At 41.7% G+C, this 22,182-nt stretch overlaps 1 protein-coding gene across 1 annotated transcript in view; it reads right to left on the bottom strand.

Annotated features, from left to right (window-relative positions):
- The window catches only part of SNX31 (sorting nexin 31), a 78,643-nt gene that overhangs the window by 19,659 nt on the left and 36,802 nt on the right, over positions 1-22,182 (bottom strand). The window contains exons 9-10 of the mRNA XM_010374171.2: positions 13,797-13,889; positions 10,085-10,288 (exon numbers count right to left, since the gene is read on the bottom strand). Coding sequence (XP_010372473.1) covers positions 10,085-10,288; positions 13,797-13,889 — 297 coding nt within the window. The remainder of the gene's footprint in view (positions 1-10,084; positions 10,289-13,796; positions 13,890-22,182) is intronic.

A 22,182-nucleotide genomic window follows, 5' to 3' on the forward strand; every position in this document is an offset into this window, starting at 1 on the left:
ACCCAAATGTCTATCAATGGACGAATGGGTGGAATATGCTATAACCATAAAGTGGACTATTATTTGGCCATAAAAAATAATAAAGTACTGATGATACATGCTACAAGAATGAACCGGGAAACATGCTAAGTAAAAAGCTAGTCACAAGCATCACATGTTATATGATTCCATTAATATAAAATATCCAGAATAGGCAAATCTATTCTATAGAGACAGAAAGTAGATTAGTGGTTTTTTAGGGCTGGGGGGACAGGAAGGTGACAACTAAAGGGTATGGGGCTTCTTTTTCAGGTGATAAAGTGTTCTAAAATTGATTGTGGTGATGGCTGCACAACTCTGTGAATATACTAAATACCATACCATTGAATCGTATACTTTATATGGGTGAATTGTACGGTATGTGAATTATATCTCAATAAAGATGTTACAAAGAAAGACATGTGTGATATTGATGGGGAAATACACACATAGATCAGCCAAACAGAACAGAGAACCTAAAAACAGACCCATACAAACATGCCCGACTGATTTTTGACAAAGGTGTAAAAATAACTCAGCTGAGGACAGACAGTCATTTCAACAAATGGTACTGGAGCAACTGGATCTCCAGAAGCAAACAAACAAACAAACAAACAAACAAAAGGTTGGGGATGGGGGAATAACCATCTTATTTTTATTTTATTTTATTTTGTTTTATTTTATTTTGAGACAGGGTCTTGCTCTGTCTCCCAGGTTGGAGTGCAGTGGCGTAATCTCAGCTCACTGCAACCTCCCCCTCCCAGACTCAAGGGATTCTCCTGCCTCAGCCTCCCGAGTAGCTGGGATTACAGGTGTGCACCACCACAGCCTGCTCATTTTTGTAGTTTTAGTCGAGACAGGGTTTCTCCATGTTGGCCAGGCTGGTCTCAGACTCCTGACCTCAAGCAATCTGCCCGCCTCGGCCTCCCAAAGCACTGGGATTATAGGCATGAGCCACTGCGCCTGGTCTGATAACCTTATCCTAAGTCTCATACTCTATACAAAAATTAACTGAAAATGGATCATGAACTTACATGTAAAACCCCTAACTATAAAACTTTTAGGAAAAAAAAATAGAAAAACTTCAGCATCTATAACAGGATTTATCAAAGAGTTCTTGGACTTGACAGTAAAAGCACAATCCAAAGAAGGAAAACTGATGAATTAGATTTAATCAAAATAAAAAATTTTTGCTCTGCAAAAGACCTTGTTTAAGAGGATGAAAAACTATAGAGTGGGCCAGGTGTGGTGGTTCACACCTGTAATCCCAGAACTTTGGGAGGCCGAGATGGGCAGATTGTTTGAGGTCAGGAGATTGTTTGATGGGCAGATTGTTGAGACCAGCCAGGACAACATGGTGAAACCCCAGCTCTACTAAAAATACAAAAAATTAGCCGGGCCTGGTGGCGCATGCCTGTATTCCCAGCTACTTGGGAGGGTGAGGCAGGAGAATCCCTTGAACCTGGGAGGCAGAGGCTGCAGTGAGCTGAGATTGCACCACTGCACTCCAGCCTGGGTGACAGAGTGAGACTCTGTCTCAAAACAAAAACAAGCAAACAAACAAACAAAAAACCCGAAACTATAGAGTAAGAGAAAATATTTGGAAACCAGATGGCCAACAAAGAACACATATCTAGAACCCATCAATAACTCTCAAAACTCAACAGGAAAAGCCAAACAATCCAATTCAAAAATGGGTAAAATATATGAGAAGACATTTTACCAAAGAAGATATACAGATGGCAAATAAACACATGAAGATATTCAGCATCATAACCCATTGGGAAATGCAAACTTAAGTCACAATGAAATACCTTTACACATATATTAGAATGACTACAATAAAAAAAAATAGTGACCACACCAAATGCTGGTGAGAATGCAGAAAACTGGCTCACTCGTACATTCCTGGTGGGAATGTAAAATGATATAGCCATTCTCAAAAACAGTTTGGCAGTTTCTTTAAAAAGTAAACATGCAATTACTATATGACCCACAATTGTACTCCTGGGCATTTATTCCAGGAAAATGAAGACTCATGGTCAAACACACACCTGTATGTGAAGGTTTATAGCAGCTCTATTCATAACAGCTAAAAACTAGAAACAACCAGAGGTTCTTCAATGAGTAAATGGTGAAGCAAACTTTGGAACAACCAGACCATGGACTGCTGCTCAACAATAAAAAGAGACAAACTACTGATATAGTCAGCAACTGGATGGACTTCCAACAAGTTATACAGAGCAAAAACGAGCCAATCTCTAAGGCAATTGATATTTATAGAATGTTCTACCCAAAATGGAAGGCACATTCTTTTAAGATACATGTGAGGGGGGGCGGAGCAAGATGGCCGAATAGGAACAGCTCCAGTCTCCAACTCCCAGCGCGAGCGACACAGAAGACCGGTGATTTCTGCATTTTCAACTGAGGTACTGGGGTCATCTCACTAGGGAGTGCCGGACAATCGGTGCTGGTCAGCTGCTGCAGCCTGACCAGCGAGAGCTGAAGCAGGGCGAGGCATCGCCTCACCTGGAAGCGCAAGGGGGAAGGGGATCCGTTTTCCTAGCCAGGGGAACTGAGACACACAACACCTGGAAAATCGGGTAACTCCCACCCCAATACTGCGCTGTAAGCATACAGGCATTCCAGGAGAATATATCCCACACCTGGCCGGGAGGGTCCCACGCCCACGAAGCCTCCCTCACTGCTAACACAGCAGTCTGCCGCGATCTATCGGCAAGGCAGCAGCGAGGCTGGGGGAGGGGCGCCCGCCATTGCTGAGGCTTAAGTAGGTAAACAAAGCCGCTGGGAAGCTCGAACTGGGTGGAGCTCACAGCAGCTCAAGGAAGCCTGCCTGTCTCTGTAGTCTCCACCTCTGGGGACAGCGCACAGCTGAAGACCAACAGGGGAAGTAGCGGGAGCCGGTGCAGACGCGAACGACTCTGTCTGACAGCTTTGGGGAGAGCCGCGGATCTCCCAACGCGGAGGTTGAGATCTGAGAACGGACAGACTGCCTGCTCAGGTGTGTCCCTGACCCCTGAGTAGCCTAGCTGGGAGAAATCCCCCACTAGGGGCAGTCTGACACCCCACACCTCACAGGGTGGAGTACACCCCTGAGAGGACACTTCCAAAGGAAGAATCAGACAGGTACACTCGCTGTTCAGCAATATTCTATCTTCGGCAACCTCTGCTGCTGATACCCAGGCAAACAGGGTCTGGAGTGGACCTCAAGCAATCTCCAACAGACCAACAGAGAGTCCTTCTGACTGTCAGAAGGAAAACTATCAAACAGGAAGGACACCTATACCAAAACCCCATCAGTTCGTCACCACCATCAAAGACCAGAGACAGATAAAACCACAAAGATGGGGAAGAAGCAGGGCAGAAAAGCTGGAAATTCAAAAAATAAGAGCGCATCTCCCCCTGCAAAGGAGCGCAGCCCATCACCAGCAACGGATCAAAGCTGGTCAGAGAATGACTTGGACGAGAGGAGAGAAGAAGGCTTCAGTCCATCAAACTTATCAGAGCTAAAGGAGGAATTACGTACCCAGCGCAAAGAAACTAAAAATCTTGAAAAAAGAGTGGAAGAATTGACAGCCAGACTCATTAATGCAGAGAAGATCATAAACGAAATGACAGAGATGAAAACCATGACACGAGAAATACGTGACAAATGCACAAGCTTCAGTAACTGACTCGATCAACTGGAAGAAAGAGTATCAGCGATTGAAGATCAAATGAATGAAATGAAGCGAGAAGAGAAACCAAAAGAAAAAAGAAGAAAAAGAAATGAGCAAAGCCTGCAAGAAGTATGGGATTACGTAAAAAGACCAAATCTACGTCTGATTGGGGTGCCTGAAAGTGAGGGGGAAAATGGAACCAAGTTGGAAAACACTCTTCAGGATATCATCCAGGAGAACTTCCCCAACCTAGTAGGGCAGGCCAACATTCAAATTCAGGAAATACAGAGAACGCCACAAAGATACTCCTCCAGAAGAGCAACTCCAAGACACATAATTGCCAGATTCACCAAAGTTGAAATGAAGGAAAAAATCTTAAGGGCAGCCAGAGAGAAAGGTCGGGTCACCCACAAAGGGAAGCCCATCAGACTAACAGCAGATCTCTCGGCAGAAACTCTACAAGCCAGAAGAGAGTGGGGGCCAATATTCAACGTTCTTAAAGAAAAGAATTTTAAACCCAGAATTTCATATCCAGCCAAACTAAGTTTCATAAGTGAAGGAGAAATAAAATCCTTTACAGATAAGCAAATGCTTAGAGATTTTGTCACCACCAGGCCTGCCTTACAAGAGACCCTGAAGGAAGCCCTAAACATGGAAAGGAACAACCGGTACCAGCCATCGCAAAAACATGGCAAAATGTAAAGACCATCGAGGCTAGGAAGAAACTGCATCAACTAACGAGCAAAATAACCAGTTAATATCATAATGGCAGGATCAAGTTCACACATAACAATATTAACCTTAAATGTTAATGGACTAAATGCTCCAATTAAAAGACACAGACTGGCAAACTGGATAAAGAGTCAAGACCCATCAGTCTGCTGTATTCAGGAGACCCATCTCACATGCAGAGACATACATAGGCTCAAAATAAAGGGATGGAGGAAGATCTACCAAGCAAATGGAGAACAAAAAAAAGCAGGGGTTGCAATCCTAGTCTCTGATAAAACAGACTTTAAACCATCAAAGATCAAAAGAGACAAAGAAGGCCATTACATAATGGTAAAGGGATCAATTCAACAGGAAGAGCTAACTCTCCTAAATATATATGCACCCAATAAAGGAGCACCCAGATTCATAAAGCAAGTCCTTAGAGACTTACAAAGAGACTTAGACTCCCATACAATAATAATGGGAGACTTCAACACTCCGCTGTCAACATTAGACAGATCAACGAGACAGAAAGTTAACAAGGATATCCAGGAATTGAACTCATCTCTGCACCAAGCGGACCTAATAGACATCTATAGAACTCTCCACCCCAAATCAACAGAATATACATTCTTCTCAGCACCACATCGCACTTATTCCAAAATTGACCACATAATTGGAAGTAAAGTACTCCTCAGCAAATGTAAAAGAACAGAAATTATAACAAACTGTCTCTCAGACCACAGTGCAATCAAACTAGAACTCAGGACTAAGAAACTCAATCAAAACCGCTCGACTACATGGAAACTGAACAACCTGCTCCTGAATGACTACTGGGTACATAACGAAATGAAAGCGGAAATAAAGATGTTCTTTGAAACCAATGAGAACAAAGATACAACATACCAGAATCTCTGGGACACATTTAAAGCAGTGTGTAGAGGGAAATTTATAGCACTAAATGCCCACAAGAGAAAACAGGAAAGATCTAAAATTGACACTCTAACATCACAATTAAAAGAACTAGAGAGGCAAGAGCAATCACATTCAAAAGCTAGCAGAAGGCAAGAAATAACTAAGATCAGAGCAGAACTGAAGGAGATAGAGACACAAAAAACCCTCCAAAAAATCAATGAATCCAGGAGTTGGTTTTTTGAAAAGATCAACAAAATTGACAGACCGCTAGCAAGGCTAATAAAGAAAAAAAGAGAGAGGAATCAAATCGATGCAATAAAAAATGATAAAGGGGATATCACCACCGACCCCACAGAAATACAAACTACCATCAGAGAATACTATAAACGCCTCTACGCAAATCAACTAGAAAATCTAGAAGAAATGGATAATTTCCTGGACACTTACACTCTCCCAAGGCTAAACCAGGAAGAAGTTGAATCCCTGAATAGACCAATAGCAGGCTCTGAAATTGAGGCAACAATTAATAGCCTACCCACCAAAAAAAGTCCAGGACCAGATGGATTCACAGCTGAATTCTACCAGAGGTACAAGGAGGAGCTGGTACCATTCCTTCTGAAACTATTCCAATCAATAGAAAAAGAGGGAATCCTCCCTAACTCATTTTATGAGGCCAACATCATCCTGATACCAAAGCCTGGCAGAGACACAACAAAAAAAGAGAATTTTAGACCAATATCCCTGATGAACATTGATGCAAAAATCCTCAATAAAATACTGGCAAACCGGATTCAGCAGCACATCAAAAAGCTTATCCACCATGATCAAGTGGGCTTCATCCCTGGGATACAAGGCTGGTTCAACATTCGCAAATCAATAAACGTAATCCAGCATATAAACAGAACCAAAGACAAGAACCACATGATCATCTCAATAGATGCAGAAAAGGCTTTGACAAAATTCAACAGCCCTTCATGCTAAAAACGCTCAATAAATTCGGTATTGATGGAACGTACCTCAAAATAATAAGAGCTATTTATGACAAACCCACAGCTAATATCATACTGAATGGGCAAAAACTGGAAAAATTCCCTTTGAAAACTGGCACAAGACAGGGATGCCCTCTCTCACCACTCCTATTCAACATAGTGTTGGAAGTTCTGGCTAGGGCAATCAGGCAAGAGAAAGAAATCAAGGGTATCCAGTTAGGAAAAGAAGAAGTCAAATTGTCCCTGTTTGCAGATGACATGATTGTATATTTAGAAAACCCCATCGTCTCAGCCCAAAATCTCCTTAAGCTGATAAGCAACTTCAGCAAAGTCTCAGGATACAAAATTAATGTGCAAAAATCACAAGCATTCTTATACACCAGCAACAGACAAGCAGAGAGCCAAATCAGGAATGAACTTCCATTCACAATTGCTTCAAAGAGAATAAAATACCTAGGAATCCAGCTTACAAGGGATGTAAAGGACCTCTTCAAGGAGAACTACAAACCACTGCTCAGTGAAATCAAAGAGGACACAAACAAATGGAAGAACATACCATGCTCATGGATAGGAAGAATCAATATCGTGAAAATGGCCATACTCCCCAAGGTTATTTATAGATTCAATGCCATCCCCATCAAGCTACCAATGAGTTTCTTCACAGAATTGGAAAAAACTGCTTTAAAGTTCATATGGAACCAAAAAAGAGCCCGCATTGCCAAGACAATCCTAAGTCAAAAGGACAAAGCTGGAGGCGTCACGCTACCTGACTTCAAACTATACTACAAGGCTACAGTCACCAAAACAGCATGGTACTGGTACCAAAACAGAGATATAGACCAATGGAACAGAACAGAGTCCTCAGAAATAATACCGCACATCTACAGCCATCTGATCTTTGACAAACCTGAGAGAAACAAGAAATGGGGAAAGGATTCCCTATTTAATAAATGGTGCTGGGAAAATTGGCTAGCCATAAGTAGAAAGCTGAAACTGGATCCTTTCCTTACCCCTTATACGAAGATTAATTCAAGATGGATTAGAGACTTAAATGTTAGACCTAATACCATAAAAACCCTAGAAGAAAATCTAGGTAGTACCATTCAGGACATAGGCATGGGCAAGGACTTCATGTCTAAAACACCAAAAGCAACGGCAGCAAAAGCCAAAATTGACAAATGGGATCTAATTAAACTAAAGAGCTTTTGCACAGCAAAAGAAACTACCATCAGAGTGAACAGGCAACCTACAGAATGGGAGAAAATTTTTGCAACCTACTCATCTGACAAAGGGCTAATATCCAGAATCTACAAAGAACTCAAACAAATATACGAGAAAAAAACAAACAACCCCATCAAAAAGTGGGGAAAGGATATGAACAGACATTTCTCAAAAGAAGATATTCATACAGCCAACAGACACATGAAAAAATGCTCATCATCACTGGCCATCAGAGAAATGCAAATCAAAACCACAATGAGATACCATCTCACACCAGTTAGAATGGCAATCATTAAGAAGTCAGGAAACAACAGGTGTTGGAGAGGATGTGGAGAAATAGGAACACTTTTACACTGTTGGTGGGATTGTAAACTAGTTCAACCATTATGGAAAACAGTATGGCAATTCCTCAAGGATCTAGAACTAGATGTACCATATGACCCAGCCATCCCACTACTGGGTATATACCCAAAGGATTATAAATTAGTCTACTACAAAGACACATGCACACGTATGTTTATTGCGGCACTATTCACAATAGCAAAGACTTGGAATCAACCCAAATGTCCATCTGTGACAGACTGGATTAAGAAAATGTGGCACATATACACCATGGAATACTATGCAGCCATAAAAAAGGATGAGTTTGCGTCCTTTGTAGGGACATGGATGCAGCTGGAAACCATCATTCTTAGCAAACTATCACAAGAAGAGAAAACCAAACACCGCATGTTCTCACTCATAGGTGGGAACTGAACAATGAGATCACTTGGACTCGGGAAGGGGAACATCACACACTGGGGTCTATCATGGGGAGGGGGGAGGGGGGAGGAGGGAGGGATTGCATTGGGGAGTTATACATGATATAAATGATGAATTGATGGGTGCTGACGAGTTGATGGGTGCAGCACACCAACATGGCATAAGTATACATATGTAACAAACCTGCACGTTATGCACATGTACCCTAGAACTTAAAGTATAATAAAAAAAAAAAAAAAAAAAAAAAAAAGATACATGTGAAACATTTACCAAGATAGATCAAATCTGGGGCCACAAAACATGTTTCCATATGTTTCAAAGGGCTAAAATCATACAATATATTTTCTCTGACCTCCAGGAGGAAAGAGTGGTGTAGGGAGAAGGGTTAGGAAACTGTTCAATCCATCCACACAGGGCATGTTGAGACCAAGCTGTGAGTGCGGACATACAGGGAATTTTTTTTTTTTTTTTTTTTTTTTTTGAGACAGGGTTTCACTGTTGCCCAGGCTGGAGTGCAGTGGCATAATCACAGCTCACTGCAGCCTCTACCTTCCATGCTCAAGGGATCCTCCCACCTCAGCCTCCCCAGTAGCTGGGACCACAGGTGCACACCACCATGCCTGGCTTACTTTTTGTATTACTTTGTAGAGATGGGATTTTGCCATGTTGCCCAGGCTGGTAAGGGAGACTTTTGAGGGAGAGAAAAGTATAGAATGGATAGGCCTCCATTAGCCCTTAAATGTGTAGGGTCAGAGAGAGAGAAAAGTCAGAGATAATTTCAAGATTTCTGGTTTGGCAGTTAGGGTGTAGTAGTGGAAATTCCCTTGACCAAGATAGGGAACACAGGCAGAAGAACCCCATGAAAGGCATAAGGAGGAAAGGACACGTCTGCTTTGGGTAAAGGCTGAGTTTGAGATGTCTGTGAGACACCTGGTTAAAGGCATCCGGAGGTAGAAAAAACTGGGCCTTTGAGAAGAATCTGGGCGATTGATTTCACAGAATATGTAGAGGAATTATGCTAGAATGCAATGCCAGAAACACCAGCATTTCAGGAATGCTCAGAGGGAGAAGTGGCCCACAAAAGTAGGGGAGAAAGGAGATTTTTGAGAAGGAAGAAATGGTTGACAGTATCGAATGCCACAGAGAGGTCAAGTATGAGCCCAGCTAAAAAATTCCCAGGGATTCCATAGATTTAACAAGTGGGTGTCATGCTCTGATAACTTTTGTCCTCTATTAGTTAACCTCAGCTTCCTATGTAAAGAGGATAACACCACTTAGCTCACTGGGGTCTTATGGGCTGAATTACATAATAGATGAGACAGTGCAGCACAGCCCCTGGTACAAAGTGGGCACTCAATAAATTTGATAAGGGTTTCTCTTGTGAGGAGCTGGCAATGCAAGCATGATGCCAAGGTGTTGTAAGAAAAGGTCTGCCAGTCGGTGCCAGTCTTGAAGGGTAGAGACCTTGTCAGCATTGAGCATGTAGTAAGTGTTCAATAAATAGTAGCTGTTATTGCCATCTGCTGCTATTACTACAGGCACCCTTCAAGCAGTAGGGAGGCCTGCTGTTGGAAGGTGGAAAGATCGATGTTTCTGATTCCCTGGGTGGGGAACCTGCATCAGACTACAGATAGGTTTTACCACTAGGTGATATTTAATATGGCTTAGATGTCATTCCACTCAAGGTACAGATTCAAATGGTAAACCTGTCTCCCTAGTGTCAACTTGGTCATCCAAGTGTACTAGGATTTTTAAGTCATGGGCAAAGCAAGGTGCCAAGATACTTACAAGGAAAGTGACCTGCCAGCACTTCACCCTGCTCATCTGGAAAATGACATCCTGGGTCTGGCTGTCAGGCAGGGTGATGCAGCAGCTGATCTCGTTATTGCCGACAGAAAGAACAGCTCCAGAGCCTGGTTCTGGGTAGTCACAGGTACAAGGATCCAGCTGCAAGTATCCATAGTGCTGTACCTCCCGGGCCAGCTCCAAAAACTGCTCCAAAGAGGGTGATGGGTGGGAGGGGGAGCAAGAAGAAGCAAAAGACGACTTGAAACAGATGAAAACCTCATGTCAGAAGCTACTGCCATTCTAGGAGAATACATGGAACTAAGTCACAGTGAAAGCACCTTTTCTTCTTGATCATACAAATGGAGATAATGCCCCTGGTGCTCACCAGAAGCCTGGGGGAAATTCCTGGAGTGTCATTCCAGGGAAGGGACCATTCCTGCCTCTTTCACTATTGTGTCCCTGCCCCTGTTATGGTGCTTGGTACACAGTGGAAATGAAAATAATCCATGAGTAAATGAAGAATGAAGAAAAGAGTCCATAAAATGGATGAACAGATATGATGCTGTCTCAGCAGATTATAATAGCAAGTAAACAAAAAAAGTGTATGTTGGCTTTTTAAAAAAAAAAAAAAAAAAAAAGTCCCACTCTATCACCCAGGCTGGAGTGCTACGGTGCGGTGCGATCTCGGCTTACTGTGACCTCCGACTCCCTGGTTCATGCATTTCTCCTGCCTTAGCCTCCCAAGTAGATTACAGGCAAGTGCCACCGTGCCCAGCTAATTTTTGTATTTTTAGCGGAGACAGGGTTTCACCATGTCGGCCAGGATGGTCTCGACCTCCTGACCTCGTCGTGATCTGCCTGCCTCGGATCCCAAAGTGCTGGGATTACAGACGTGAGCCACTGTGCCTGGCCTAAAATACTGGCTTTTAAAAAGTTAAGCTGAGATCTATGTAGGAAGAAAAGTAGTTCATTTCTACAGGCTGCTTTATGTGATGTTATTAATTGCCAGAGAAAGAGACTTTAGAAATGGCAATGAGGCCACGAGCTGGTCTGCTTTCTAAATAGAATTCCAGAGAGCCCCCAGTTGCCAAAGGAACACTTTTATGTGACTTTTAAAATTTAACTTTTCCCTCTGTTTCTGAAGTGACGTAAGAACTGAGGACAGTTGCAGTCACACCACTGATCAAGGCATCCTGTCTCATTAACATCTGTCCAGGGCTTTTCATTTTATTAATGATTGCATTTAAATAAGCTGGTATGGGTTTGGTGACTTCCACTCTGTTCTTCCAGCTTTCACCATGGGCCTGGCCTAGTGTTATGTGAGATGTGCATGTAGAGAACAGTTCCCACTTTAGCACATGGCTAAATCAGAAAGAAGACTACCCAGTGACAACTTGTGATCCTTTCCTGAAGCAAGGTACCTCACACCTCCTTTACAAAGACTCCAGAGGCGTTCTCTGATACAGTGAAACAGGCCGAGACAGAAGCAGTAAGGGACAGCTGACTCCTGATCTCGTGCTGGCAGGAGTATTCAAAGCCACTATCCCATCCAGCCACATGTGCCAGCTCATTGTGCCATGGTCCAGGCTTCAGCTAGGGAGATGCAGTAAGGTGCTGGCCTTTGGTTGGGTCAGTGAGAAACATCAGAAAGGACAGGCTGTGAGTACATGGTACTTGTGCAGTGACTGGGGGCAGGAACTGAGTCATCTTGCCACAGAGCAGACAGAGAGTAGTGTCATGCTTTTGCTACGACACTTTCTAACTGATATGGTATAAATCTATAATTGTTTATCTTATTGTTTGATAACACTTCTTTAAAATTCTAATAATCTCTTGGCTGCAATGAACTAAAAGAAATGAAAGTGTTTGAAAAGTGAAGCTCTATTTTGCAAAAAAGTTGGTGATGAGTAAGTAACTTATATAAAATGCCTGTTGGCATTTGACATTCGATAAACGGGTGTTGTAATATTACTAACTATATGAACACCAGAAGACAGAAAGCTACAAGGATTATCTCCTTGAAAATTAGTTCAGATTGTATCTTAAAAAGACAATTTGACATACACAGCTGCAGAAAATATGTTTATATTAATTTATTTTCATTTTGATCAGGGATTGGTAAACTTTTATGTAAAGAACCATCTAGTAAATATTTTCAGCTATACAGACATATGGTCCCTGTTGCAACTACTTACCTCTGCCACTGCAACACAAAAGCAGCCTTAGACAATACATGAATGAATGATTGTAACTGTGTGCCAATAAAACTTTATTTACAAAAAACATGGCCCATGGACCACAGCCTTTCTCAGATTTAGATCAAATGAGTCTTCTTTAAGTTAATTTCACTCATTTTCAGTTCCAAGTTTTCTTGTACATAAAATATAGTTGTTAATGTGTTTGCTCCATTAGCCGAAGAACTTCACAAACAAATAATGTTGGTTGCATATCAGTACATGCAGATGCTTTGAGAGAAAGTAAATTTCAATAATAATTACATTTTTTTCATTCAATTTATGTAGTCAAAGCAAAGCTTTTTAAAAATAGCATTATTACAAATAGTATGGTAAATTCAGATCAAATGTTTATCATAGAAGATAAAATGTATTTTGTGGAAAAACTACAAATACACATTTTGGCAGAGCATGGTAAGAACAACATTCTTACTAAATTAAGAGGTTTATAGGGCAGATATGTACAAAGACTTGGTTGTGGTATACACAGTTTGTAATTGCATCTAAAGTAACAGCAATATTCTATCAATCAAAATAGAAGCTGCACTTATCAAAATTTCCAAACACAGAGAAAAACTGAGCTCCTTTTTTTGTGAGAAAGCTGAGGTAGAACACGGGGCTGGCGGGTGGCAGGCGATACTAAATTGTGGCAGTATGTGCCTTTCCTTTTTCTTTTTTGCAGTTCATCAATAAAAATCTCAGTGAGCCTTTGAAGAATTATTTTCTGTTACGTATAAATGAGTCCTCTAAATTTTGGTTGTATTTCATTCAAAAATCAATGTTGCAGTTGTGAACACTGGCAAAGTCAAAAGAATTTTTAAAAAGACAACACAACGAAACAGAGGCCATTTCTTCTGTTCAAATACATCTTGTCTGTCAGACTCACATTCGCTGCTTGGGGGCAGGAGGTATGTGAGTTAGTAACACCTTTATGGAAACTTTAAAAATGAGTATTTAGAAATATATCCTGAGGAATAATAGAACACATACTCAAAGAAAGAGGATGTTGGCTGCAGTATTCAGGGACTTCAGCCAGGAGCTGTACCAGGTGCTGTGAATACACAGAGTATGTATAAATTAGACACAGCCCTGGGCCTCATGGCTCTTGCTGCCAAAGTGATTTATAGCAGCAAGAGCTGGAAACAACCTGACTTCCAATAACAGAAAAGTGGTTAGCCAAACGATAATGTAACCATAAAATGGAATACTCTGTAGTCACTAAAAATAATGCGGAGGATCTATATTAATTAACTTAGCAGAGGACTCACAATATACCGTCTGTATTTTTTTAGAATCTTTAAACAATAAGCTTTTACTAATTCCATACTCAGAACAATCAATGAATATATTCTCATTTTTTAAAAAAGAGCCCCACTTTTAGTGCTTGGTAGGTTTATAAATTACAGAAACAGTTCAATTCTAACGTGTTTCTTTAACTCCCTTTCAAGGGATTTCGCTTGGAGCAATATTTGATTCACCTTTGTTTGATTGTCTTCTTCCTGGAAAGCTGCTAATTTCTGCCTCTGCGCCTGTGTGGGCTTGGCCCATTCTTTTTCAATGTCCTGTATTGCCTTAAAATAACAGAAGTTGTAAAATTAGCAGTCTTAGCAGAAATTAAGCAATCTGACAAAAACATACTCTTGTACGAAGGGATATAAAAACAAACCCAAGTGGATATATATTTAGGGATTTAGCATGTTACAAGCCTTATTTTTTAAATTAGTAAGAAAGGATTGCTCAACAGCTTGGGGACAATTGGCAATACTTGGCAAAGAAGAAAATAAAATCAGCTCTTTCCCCACACCACCCAATCAGATAAATTCCAGATAAAGATTTAAATGTATAAGACGATAAAAGAATTAGAAAAAAAAAAAAAAGGTAAATATTTTTATCTGAACTTGAGGTGGGGAATATCTTTTTTAAGATATAAAAACAAAATGTCATAATGAAGAAATAGTCATATATAATTATGTGAAAACATAAAACTTCTGTACATGAAAACCACCACGAACAAAACTAAGAATCAAATGGAAAACCAAGGAGAATGATTGCATCATATATACCAAACAGTTAATATTTATATAAAGCAATAGGAAAAACGTAAGCATCACCAGCAGGAAAATGGACAACAGCTATGTATTGGCAATTGACAAAAAGGAGTTCCAAATAATAAGTATATTTGAATCATAAACATAGATATTGGAAAAATATATTGATAAGTCAATTACTGCTATTGTTTATAACAATGAAACATTTTCAACTTGATAGTGGCAAACACATGTATAGTGCTTATTGTGTGTCAGACAATGTTCTAATTGCTTCAGAACAAAAGTCAATCCTTACCGCCATCCTGTGACATAGGTACTGTTATGAAATGCCCCAAAAGAGGTAATTGAGTTTGGGTATAACTAAATAATAGGCTATGCTATCATCAAAAATTACACAGAATGTTTAACAACATAGGAAATGTGTGTAATGTACATGAAAAATATCATATTACCAAGTAAGAGTCTAGTAGTAGACCCTAATTTTTATAAAACAACAAAAAATAAATGTAAAACAACAAGAATTCCTCATATGGATACTTACGAGTCAAGGAAATGGATGTGCAAATACGTGAAATGTATATGAAATAAATATACCCAAAGAGTTAATTAATAGTTTATATGTCTGGTTGATTTAAGATTTGAGGTGACATCTACTTTCATTTTTGAACTCTTCCACACTTGCAAACTTTTTATAAGATAAAAACTAATCTTACATTAAAAAAATTAAAGTTGAATATATTGTTGGGTCCTGTCTGGTCAGCCTAGGGTAACCACCATCAGCAAGTGTTCCCAAACTCTAAATCCCTAATGGGGTTCTCGGTTGCTTCCTAATCCACTGCAGGCTTCAGCAGAACGACACTGGGCTCAAAGGCAGAAATCACCTGGAAGGCAACAGCCCCCTGTGGAAGCCCGTCAGGATTGTGGTGAAGCAACATGAAACGTGGAAGCAACAAAGCCTATTGTCTCAGCCTACCCTCCCTGGGCTAGGCACCTTTTCCTGTGCTCTTTCCCTCTCCTCTCGGCACCCAGCTCCCTTCCCCTTTTAACCAGTCTGGCCCCAGGGAAGCCGTGGAATCAGCTGTCCACCTCCTCAGCTGCACACACTCAGCCTGTGCTGCTCTGACTTGTCATGACAGGGCAGAACTGGCCATTGTCCCTCAGGCTGTCAACCCCTAAGGGAAGACACTGCGCCTGTCATTTCAGCGTGCCTTGCCCAGTGTCCTACATACGGCAATGCCCAGCAATTCTTCGCGAATTATCAGGCGCTTATTTTCACCTTAGTCTGAACATAAGCCTATCTGTTACATCCCTCAGTGATATTGGCAGGTTATGCTTTATCTCTCAGAGAATAATGAAAAGCTGAATACGCCTTAAATATTGCTTTAGGCTGGGGGAAAAGGACATGGGGTTTAGAGAAGAGAAGAAAAATAACTAATATTTGTTGAAAACTCGCTTTAAATTGATTTTGTTATTGACTTTTTCCCCAACTACAGTGGTCCCCCTTATCCTCGGGGGATACTATCCAAGACTCCCAGAAGGGATGCACTGGTACTATCATGGATAATATCAAACTCTATATATACTATGTTTTCTCCTGCATATACATACCTATGATAAAGTTTAATTTATAAATTAGGCACAGTAAGAGATGAACAACAATAACTAAAAAGAAAATAGAACAAGTATAACAATATGTCAGCATTGCTACTCTTGCACTTTAGGGCCATTATTAAGTAAAACTGGGGCCTTGAACACAAGTGTTGGAATACCAGGACGGTGATAACTGAGATCACTACTGAGTGACTGATGGGTGGATGATGCAGACAAGATGAATAAACTGGACAAAGAGATGTTTCATGTTCTGGGCCAGGAAGACATTTCATCACACTACGTAGAATGGCGTGCAATTTAAAACTTATGAATTGTTTATTTCTGAAAATTTTCCACTTAATATTTTCAGACCATGGCTGACCGCAGGTAACTGAAACCACAGAAAGCCAGACCAAGGATAAGGGGGGCCTACTCTATTCTGTGGGGAGGAACAATACCACCATTTTACAGATGAGTAAATTGAGGTTCAGAGAGGTTATGATGTTCAAGATGACCCAGCGAGTAAGTGGCAGGAGTTAGAGCAAACCCAGGTCTGGGCACTTATAGCAGGCCCTCCTACCCTTGCCCAAGCCACTGAATTCTTACCAGGTAGGCAGCTACCTACCCCAAGGCTTTCTCCTTGTCGCCAGTTCTTCTTCAAACCAAACCTACAGAGCATACGAGAAAGCATGGGTGTGAAGAACTAAACACTGCCTTCTTTCCTGAATTGTACTTGATGGTAGAATCTGGCAAAGGCTGTTAGCACAGGAGAACAATATCGAAAAGAAGGGATGGCTGTGTAAAGATAAACAGGAGTCACAGCAGTAAGTACTAACCCAAGACGTGTCATTCACCATCAGAGTAACTGGATCCTCAGACACAGAGATGCAGATGTCCTACAGCAAAGGTAACGTAACTGTTTTGTTTCATTACCTTTTTTTTTTTTGAGACAGAGTTTCACTCCTGTTGCCCAGGCTGGAGTACAATGGTGTAATCTCGGCTCACTGCAACCTCTGCCTTCTGAGTTCAAGCGATTCTCCTGTTTCTGTCTCCCAAGTAGCTGGGATTACAGGCGTGTGCCACCATGCTCAGCTAATTTTTTGTCTTTTTAGTACAGATGGAGTTTCACCATGTTGGTCAGGCTGGTCTGGAACTCCTGACCTCAGATACCTCAGATGATTGGCCTGGCTTGGCCTCCCAAAGTTCTGGGATTACAGGCATGAACCACCATACTTGGCCTTTTTTTTTTTTTTTTTTTTTTTTTTTTTTTGAGACAGTCTTACTCTGTTGCCCAGGCTGGAGTGCAGTGGTGTGATCTCAGCTCACTGTAATCTCTGCCTCCTGGGCTCAAGCCATACTCTCGCCCCAGCCTCCCAAGTAGCTGGGACTATAGGCATGTGCCACTACACCTGGCTAATTTTTGTATTTTTAGTAGAGATGGGGTTTCACCACATTGGCCAGGCTGGTCTCAAACTCCTAATCTCAGGTGATCTGCCCACCTCTGCCTCCCAAAGTGCTGGGATTACAGGCGTGAGCCACTGTGCCCAGCCTTATATCATTACCTTTGAAAAGAGTTGACCCGGCCGGGCGCGGTGGCTCAAGCCTGTAATCCCAGCACTTTGGGAGGCCGAGACGGGCGGATCACGAGGTCAGGAGATCGAGACCATCCTGGCTAACACAGTGAAACCCCGTCTCTACTAAAAATACAAAAACTAGCCGGGCGAGGTGGCGGGCGCCTATAGTCCCAGCTACTCCGGAGGCTGAGGCAGGAGAATGGCGTAAACCCGGGAGGCGGAGCTTGCAGTGAGCTGAGATCCGGCCACTGCGCTCCAGTCCGGGCGACAGAGCGAGACTCCGCCTCAAAAAAAAAAAAAAAAGAAAAGAAAGAAAGAAAAGAGTTGACCCTGATTATGGGTTCACAAGTCATCACTCAAATGTGATTTTATACAGTGCCTCACTGTGAGTAGGTCCAGACAATGAGAGTTGAGTCTAGACAAGTCTACTCACTTACACGGTTCCCTGAACACTGGCTGAGAGGGGCTTATGCAGAACTGAACTTAAAAAATCAAGCATCCTAAAGGTGCTACAGATAGAAAAAAATAATAAAATTTAAAAATTTAAAAATCAAGCAAAATCACATAAGCCATGGTCTTCCTGAGCTTCAATCACACATGCTCTAGCATCTTCTGCAGAGGGCACAGTAGTGAGAAATGGAGGTCACATGCCTCTCAAAGGCAGGCACTGGCCACTCGGTTCTGGCTAACGCGTGGTAGAGAAGGGCGAGGGACGCATTTGCCTGGACAAGATCACCAGGGCATGGCGGAGTCAGGAAGCCAAAGGTCAGCCCCCCTCCACTCACCAAGCCATGGGCCCTGACGCAGGGCTAGCCCCACCTGGAGGATGGGGTGCCTTTTTCTCATCTGTATTACTGTCCAGGCCAGCAATGGCCCTGCTGAAATGCAGGCCCAGAATTGACTGAGCCTTCAAAATTTATACTTACTTACAGTTTTAAATGTAATCTCTCATTTTTAAACTCAGGTTAAAAGAGGAGGAGAAGAAAGGAAACAGGCTGTGGGAATTCAGTTGACTCATTGGCTATCACTGGGCACATCTGCTTTAGAAAATCAAAGCTGTGCCCCTTAATAGTTAATTATGATGGTTCCATTATTTATCAGAACTCAAGAGCTTTTCATGTTAACTTTTTTAAAGCATAACTGCTTCTTAGTCTTTTTTTTTCTTTTTTGACAGAGTCTCATGCTGTCGCCCAAGCAGGAGTACAGTGACGTATTCTTGGCTCACTGCAACCTCTGCCTCCTGGGTTCAAGTGATTCTCCTGCCTCAGCCTCCCGAGTAACTGGGACTACAGGCATGTGCCACCATGCCCAGCTAATTTTTGTATTTTTAGTAGAGACGGGGTTTCACCATGTTGACCAGGCTATTCTTGAACTCCTGACCTCAGGTGATCCACCTGCCTTGGCCTCTCAAAGTGCTGGGATTACAAGTGTGAGCCACCACGCCTGGCCACTTCTTAGTCTTTCACATATTCCAGGCACCCAGGACACAGAAGGAATGAGACAGTCTCTGCCCTTGGCCATTCAGTCTGGTTGGCAGAAGTTGGAGGAAGGCAGGCATTTTCTTCTGGGGAGAGCCAAGGCAGGCCTCCCAAAAGAGGCAGTGATTGTGGTCCTGACTCTCCTGCTGAACTTGGACCCATCTTTGACTTCTTAGCTCCTCTACCCAGATTCAGGGAACAATGATGATGATGATGATGATGATGATGATGATGATGATGACAACGACGATAACAGTGATGATAAAGATTATTATGACATCAACGACAATTTTTTGGAGACTTTGCCAGGCAATGAGCTAAGGCTAGAATGACAGTCTATTAAAGTTTGCAGAAAACTTAGAGATGATGTTAGTTCCACCTCGTCTCAACAGGGAGACGTCGTGGTTCAGAAGGATGCAGTGGCTGGCCCAGAGTCAACCAGAGAGAGGACCGGTGGCAAAACAAGGGACAGAATTCATTTCTTAAATTGCAATTCAGTGTGCCTCCCATGAAGCCCCCCCTTTTTTTTTTAGCTTTGAGCAGAGGAAGTACCATCATCTGTTTCCCTCTGGTTATAACTCTTTAACGAAGACAGATTTAAAAAGTCACATTATGATGCTCGAAGCTCTGACCTCTCATCATAATAAGAAGCAAAAGACATGCCATAAAGATGACACTTCCCACAGGAACAATATTAGAACTATGTGATGCACTCTCAACCAAGGACATGGTATCAAACCAGACACAGCTAATAATGTATCATAATAGCAAGGATACAGTAGCAAGGATGGGCCTCAATAAACATTTAAAGTGGAAAATTATGCTAACTCATATAACACAAGTACACTGAACGTGATTTTTTTTTTTTTTTTTTTTTGAGACAGGTTCTTGGTATGTTGCCCAGACTGGAGTGTAATGGTACGATCACATCTCAAGTGACCTCTGCCTTCTGGGCTCAAGCCATCCTCCTACCTCAGCCTCCTGAGTAGCTGGAACCACAGGCACACACCAACACGCCTGGCTGACTTTTATATTTTTGGTAGAGATGGGATTTTGCCATAGTGCCCAGGCTGGTCTTGAACTTCTGAGCTCAAGTAATCCACCTGCCTCAGCCTCTCAAAGTGCTGGGATTACAGGTGTGTGCCCCCGTACCCAGGCTGAACCAGAACATAATTATACATTGATTAATGTATAATATGGAATGAACTCAAAGCTATATTCTAGCCATAAAAATACAATAGTGAATATTAAACATCTAATAAGTGATATTTTGATTTACCCTCTTAGAATTTAGAAGAGCTTTGGGGTCTTGATCTCTAAAATCACTTAAGGAGGCATGGGCTAAGTTTCTTTTCCCTTCTACGCCCTCTGGTAAGCCAGGGTATCAAAATCCACCAAAATTGACCTTTTTCTATACACAAAGTACTACAGTAGGTTTTATTAACATTCCACTTGAAAAGCTCATTAAAAGTAAGAACTTACCCACCATCTCTCTCTCTCTCCTGAGTTTATAAAAGCTATCGAGTGTAGCAGCTTAGAATCACGCTAAATAAAAGCCACCTGCAAATAAGTGTTGTTAAATTTCTTCATCTACATCTTCTATTAATCCAAACCCACTACTCAATCTTTTGTCAGCGAACCTAATGTTTTTCTTCCGAAAATGTGGATGGTACCAACTGCCTTACAGAGCTGTTATGAAGCTCCAATGACATAATGCACTTAATTAATACGATGCCAGGCCCACCACAGGGCCTAATGCCGACATTGTGCCAGGAACAGTTCCAGTTTCTGGGGACGCAGCAGTGAACAAATAAATACCCACTTTCATGGAGAAATCATTCCAGTAGGGAGAGAGTAAACAAATGTACACAACACACACACATACTTACACTGGCAGATGGTAGAAATGCTACGGAGAAAACAGAACAAGGACGTTGGGATTTGGGGTTTAGCCTGAGTGAGACAGCAAGTCTGGGAGGGGTTGGAGCAGGGCAGGGCTGTGACCCACCACCTTGCCTGCTGCCTAAGAATAGACTGTGAGATATTCTCAGGGAACTCACTGAAAGAAGTTTCTGAGCTTTCTTCCCAGAATTGTGGAAGCCAAGCCTGGAAAAGATCAAGTCTCTGAAGATGGCGGTGTGGTGAGTGTGAAACCTGGGGCGGCTAGTGACCTGGGTGTGTATGTTGGGGGCAGCACGGGCTGACCATTCCACGACTTGGCAGAAGCTTCACCACACGAGGCAGGAGAAGAGAACTGAAGCCAAGCTCGACATTTACTTTATTAGAGGCTGGGGGTAGGAGTAGGTAGGGCCAACTACATAATTTTCAGGGTCTACCTAGTGCAAAATGAAAATGCTGTTCAAAAATTAAAAATTTTGGTTAATGGGCACAACAAAATAGAATGAATAAGACCTAGTATTTGCTAGCACAACAGGATGACTACAGTAAAAAAAAAAAAAAATTAATTAATTGTACATTTAAAAATAACTAAAAGAGTATAATTGGAGTGTTTGTAACGTAAAGGATAAATGCTTGAGGAAATAGATACCTTATTTACCCTGATGGGATTATTACACACTGCATGCCTGCATCAAAATATCTCATGTAACCCATAAATATTATATATACACCTACTATGTACCAATGAAAATTTAATTTTTTTAATAAAAAATAAAAATAAAATGAAGAATTTCAAGATGATAACAGCGATCATTACAGAAGCATGGGTTCTCTGAGCCCGGAGCCCAGCGCAACCCCGCAGGCCACACGCCTACCCAGGCTGCTTCTTGGCTCAGGGGCGAGAAGGCTATGCTAGAGTGAGATTTAGGGATCACATGTGACTTTAAGTTATCAGGGATAGCCTTTCTAGGCTCATGATGACAGTGCGTCAGCTGCAAATTCAGAGAGGGATTGTTAAAACAGAGATAGAATTCCTTTTCTCTCTCTAAACTCCTCTACTTTTTACATTTTATTGTTATCGAGATAAAATATATACAACATAACTTGTCATTTTAACTGTTCACAAAATTCAGAGTCATTATATACATTCACAATGTTGGATAATCGTCACCACTATTTAGAGCTAAAACTTTTTGTCACCCCCAACAAAAACTTGCACTCATCAAACAACAACAACTTCTCCTCCACTCCCCACAGCCCCTGGTAACTTCTGTT

Source organism: Rhinopithecus roxellana, chromosome 9 (genome assembly GCF_007565055.1).
Source record: "Rhinopithecus roxellana isolate Shanxi Qingling chromosome 9, ASM756505v1, whole genome shotgun sequence".
Classification (NCBI taxonomy): Eukaryota; Metazoa; Chordata; class Mammalia; order Primates; family Cercopithecidae; genus Rhinopithecus; species Rhinopithecus roxellana.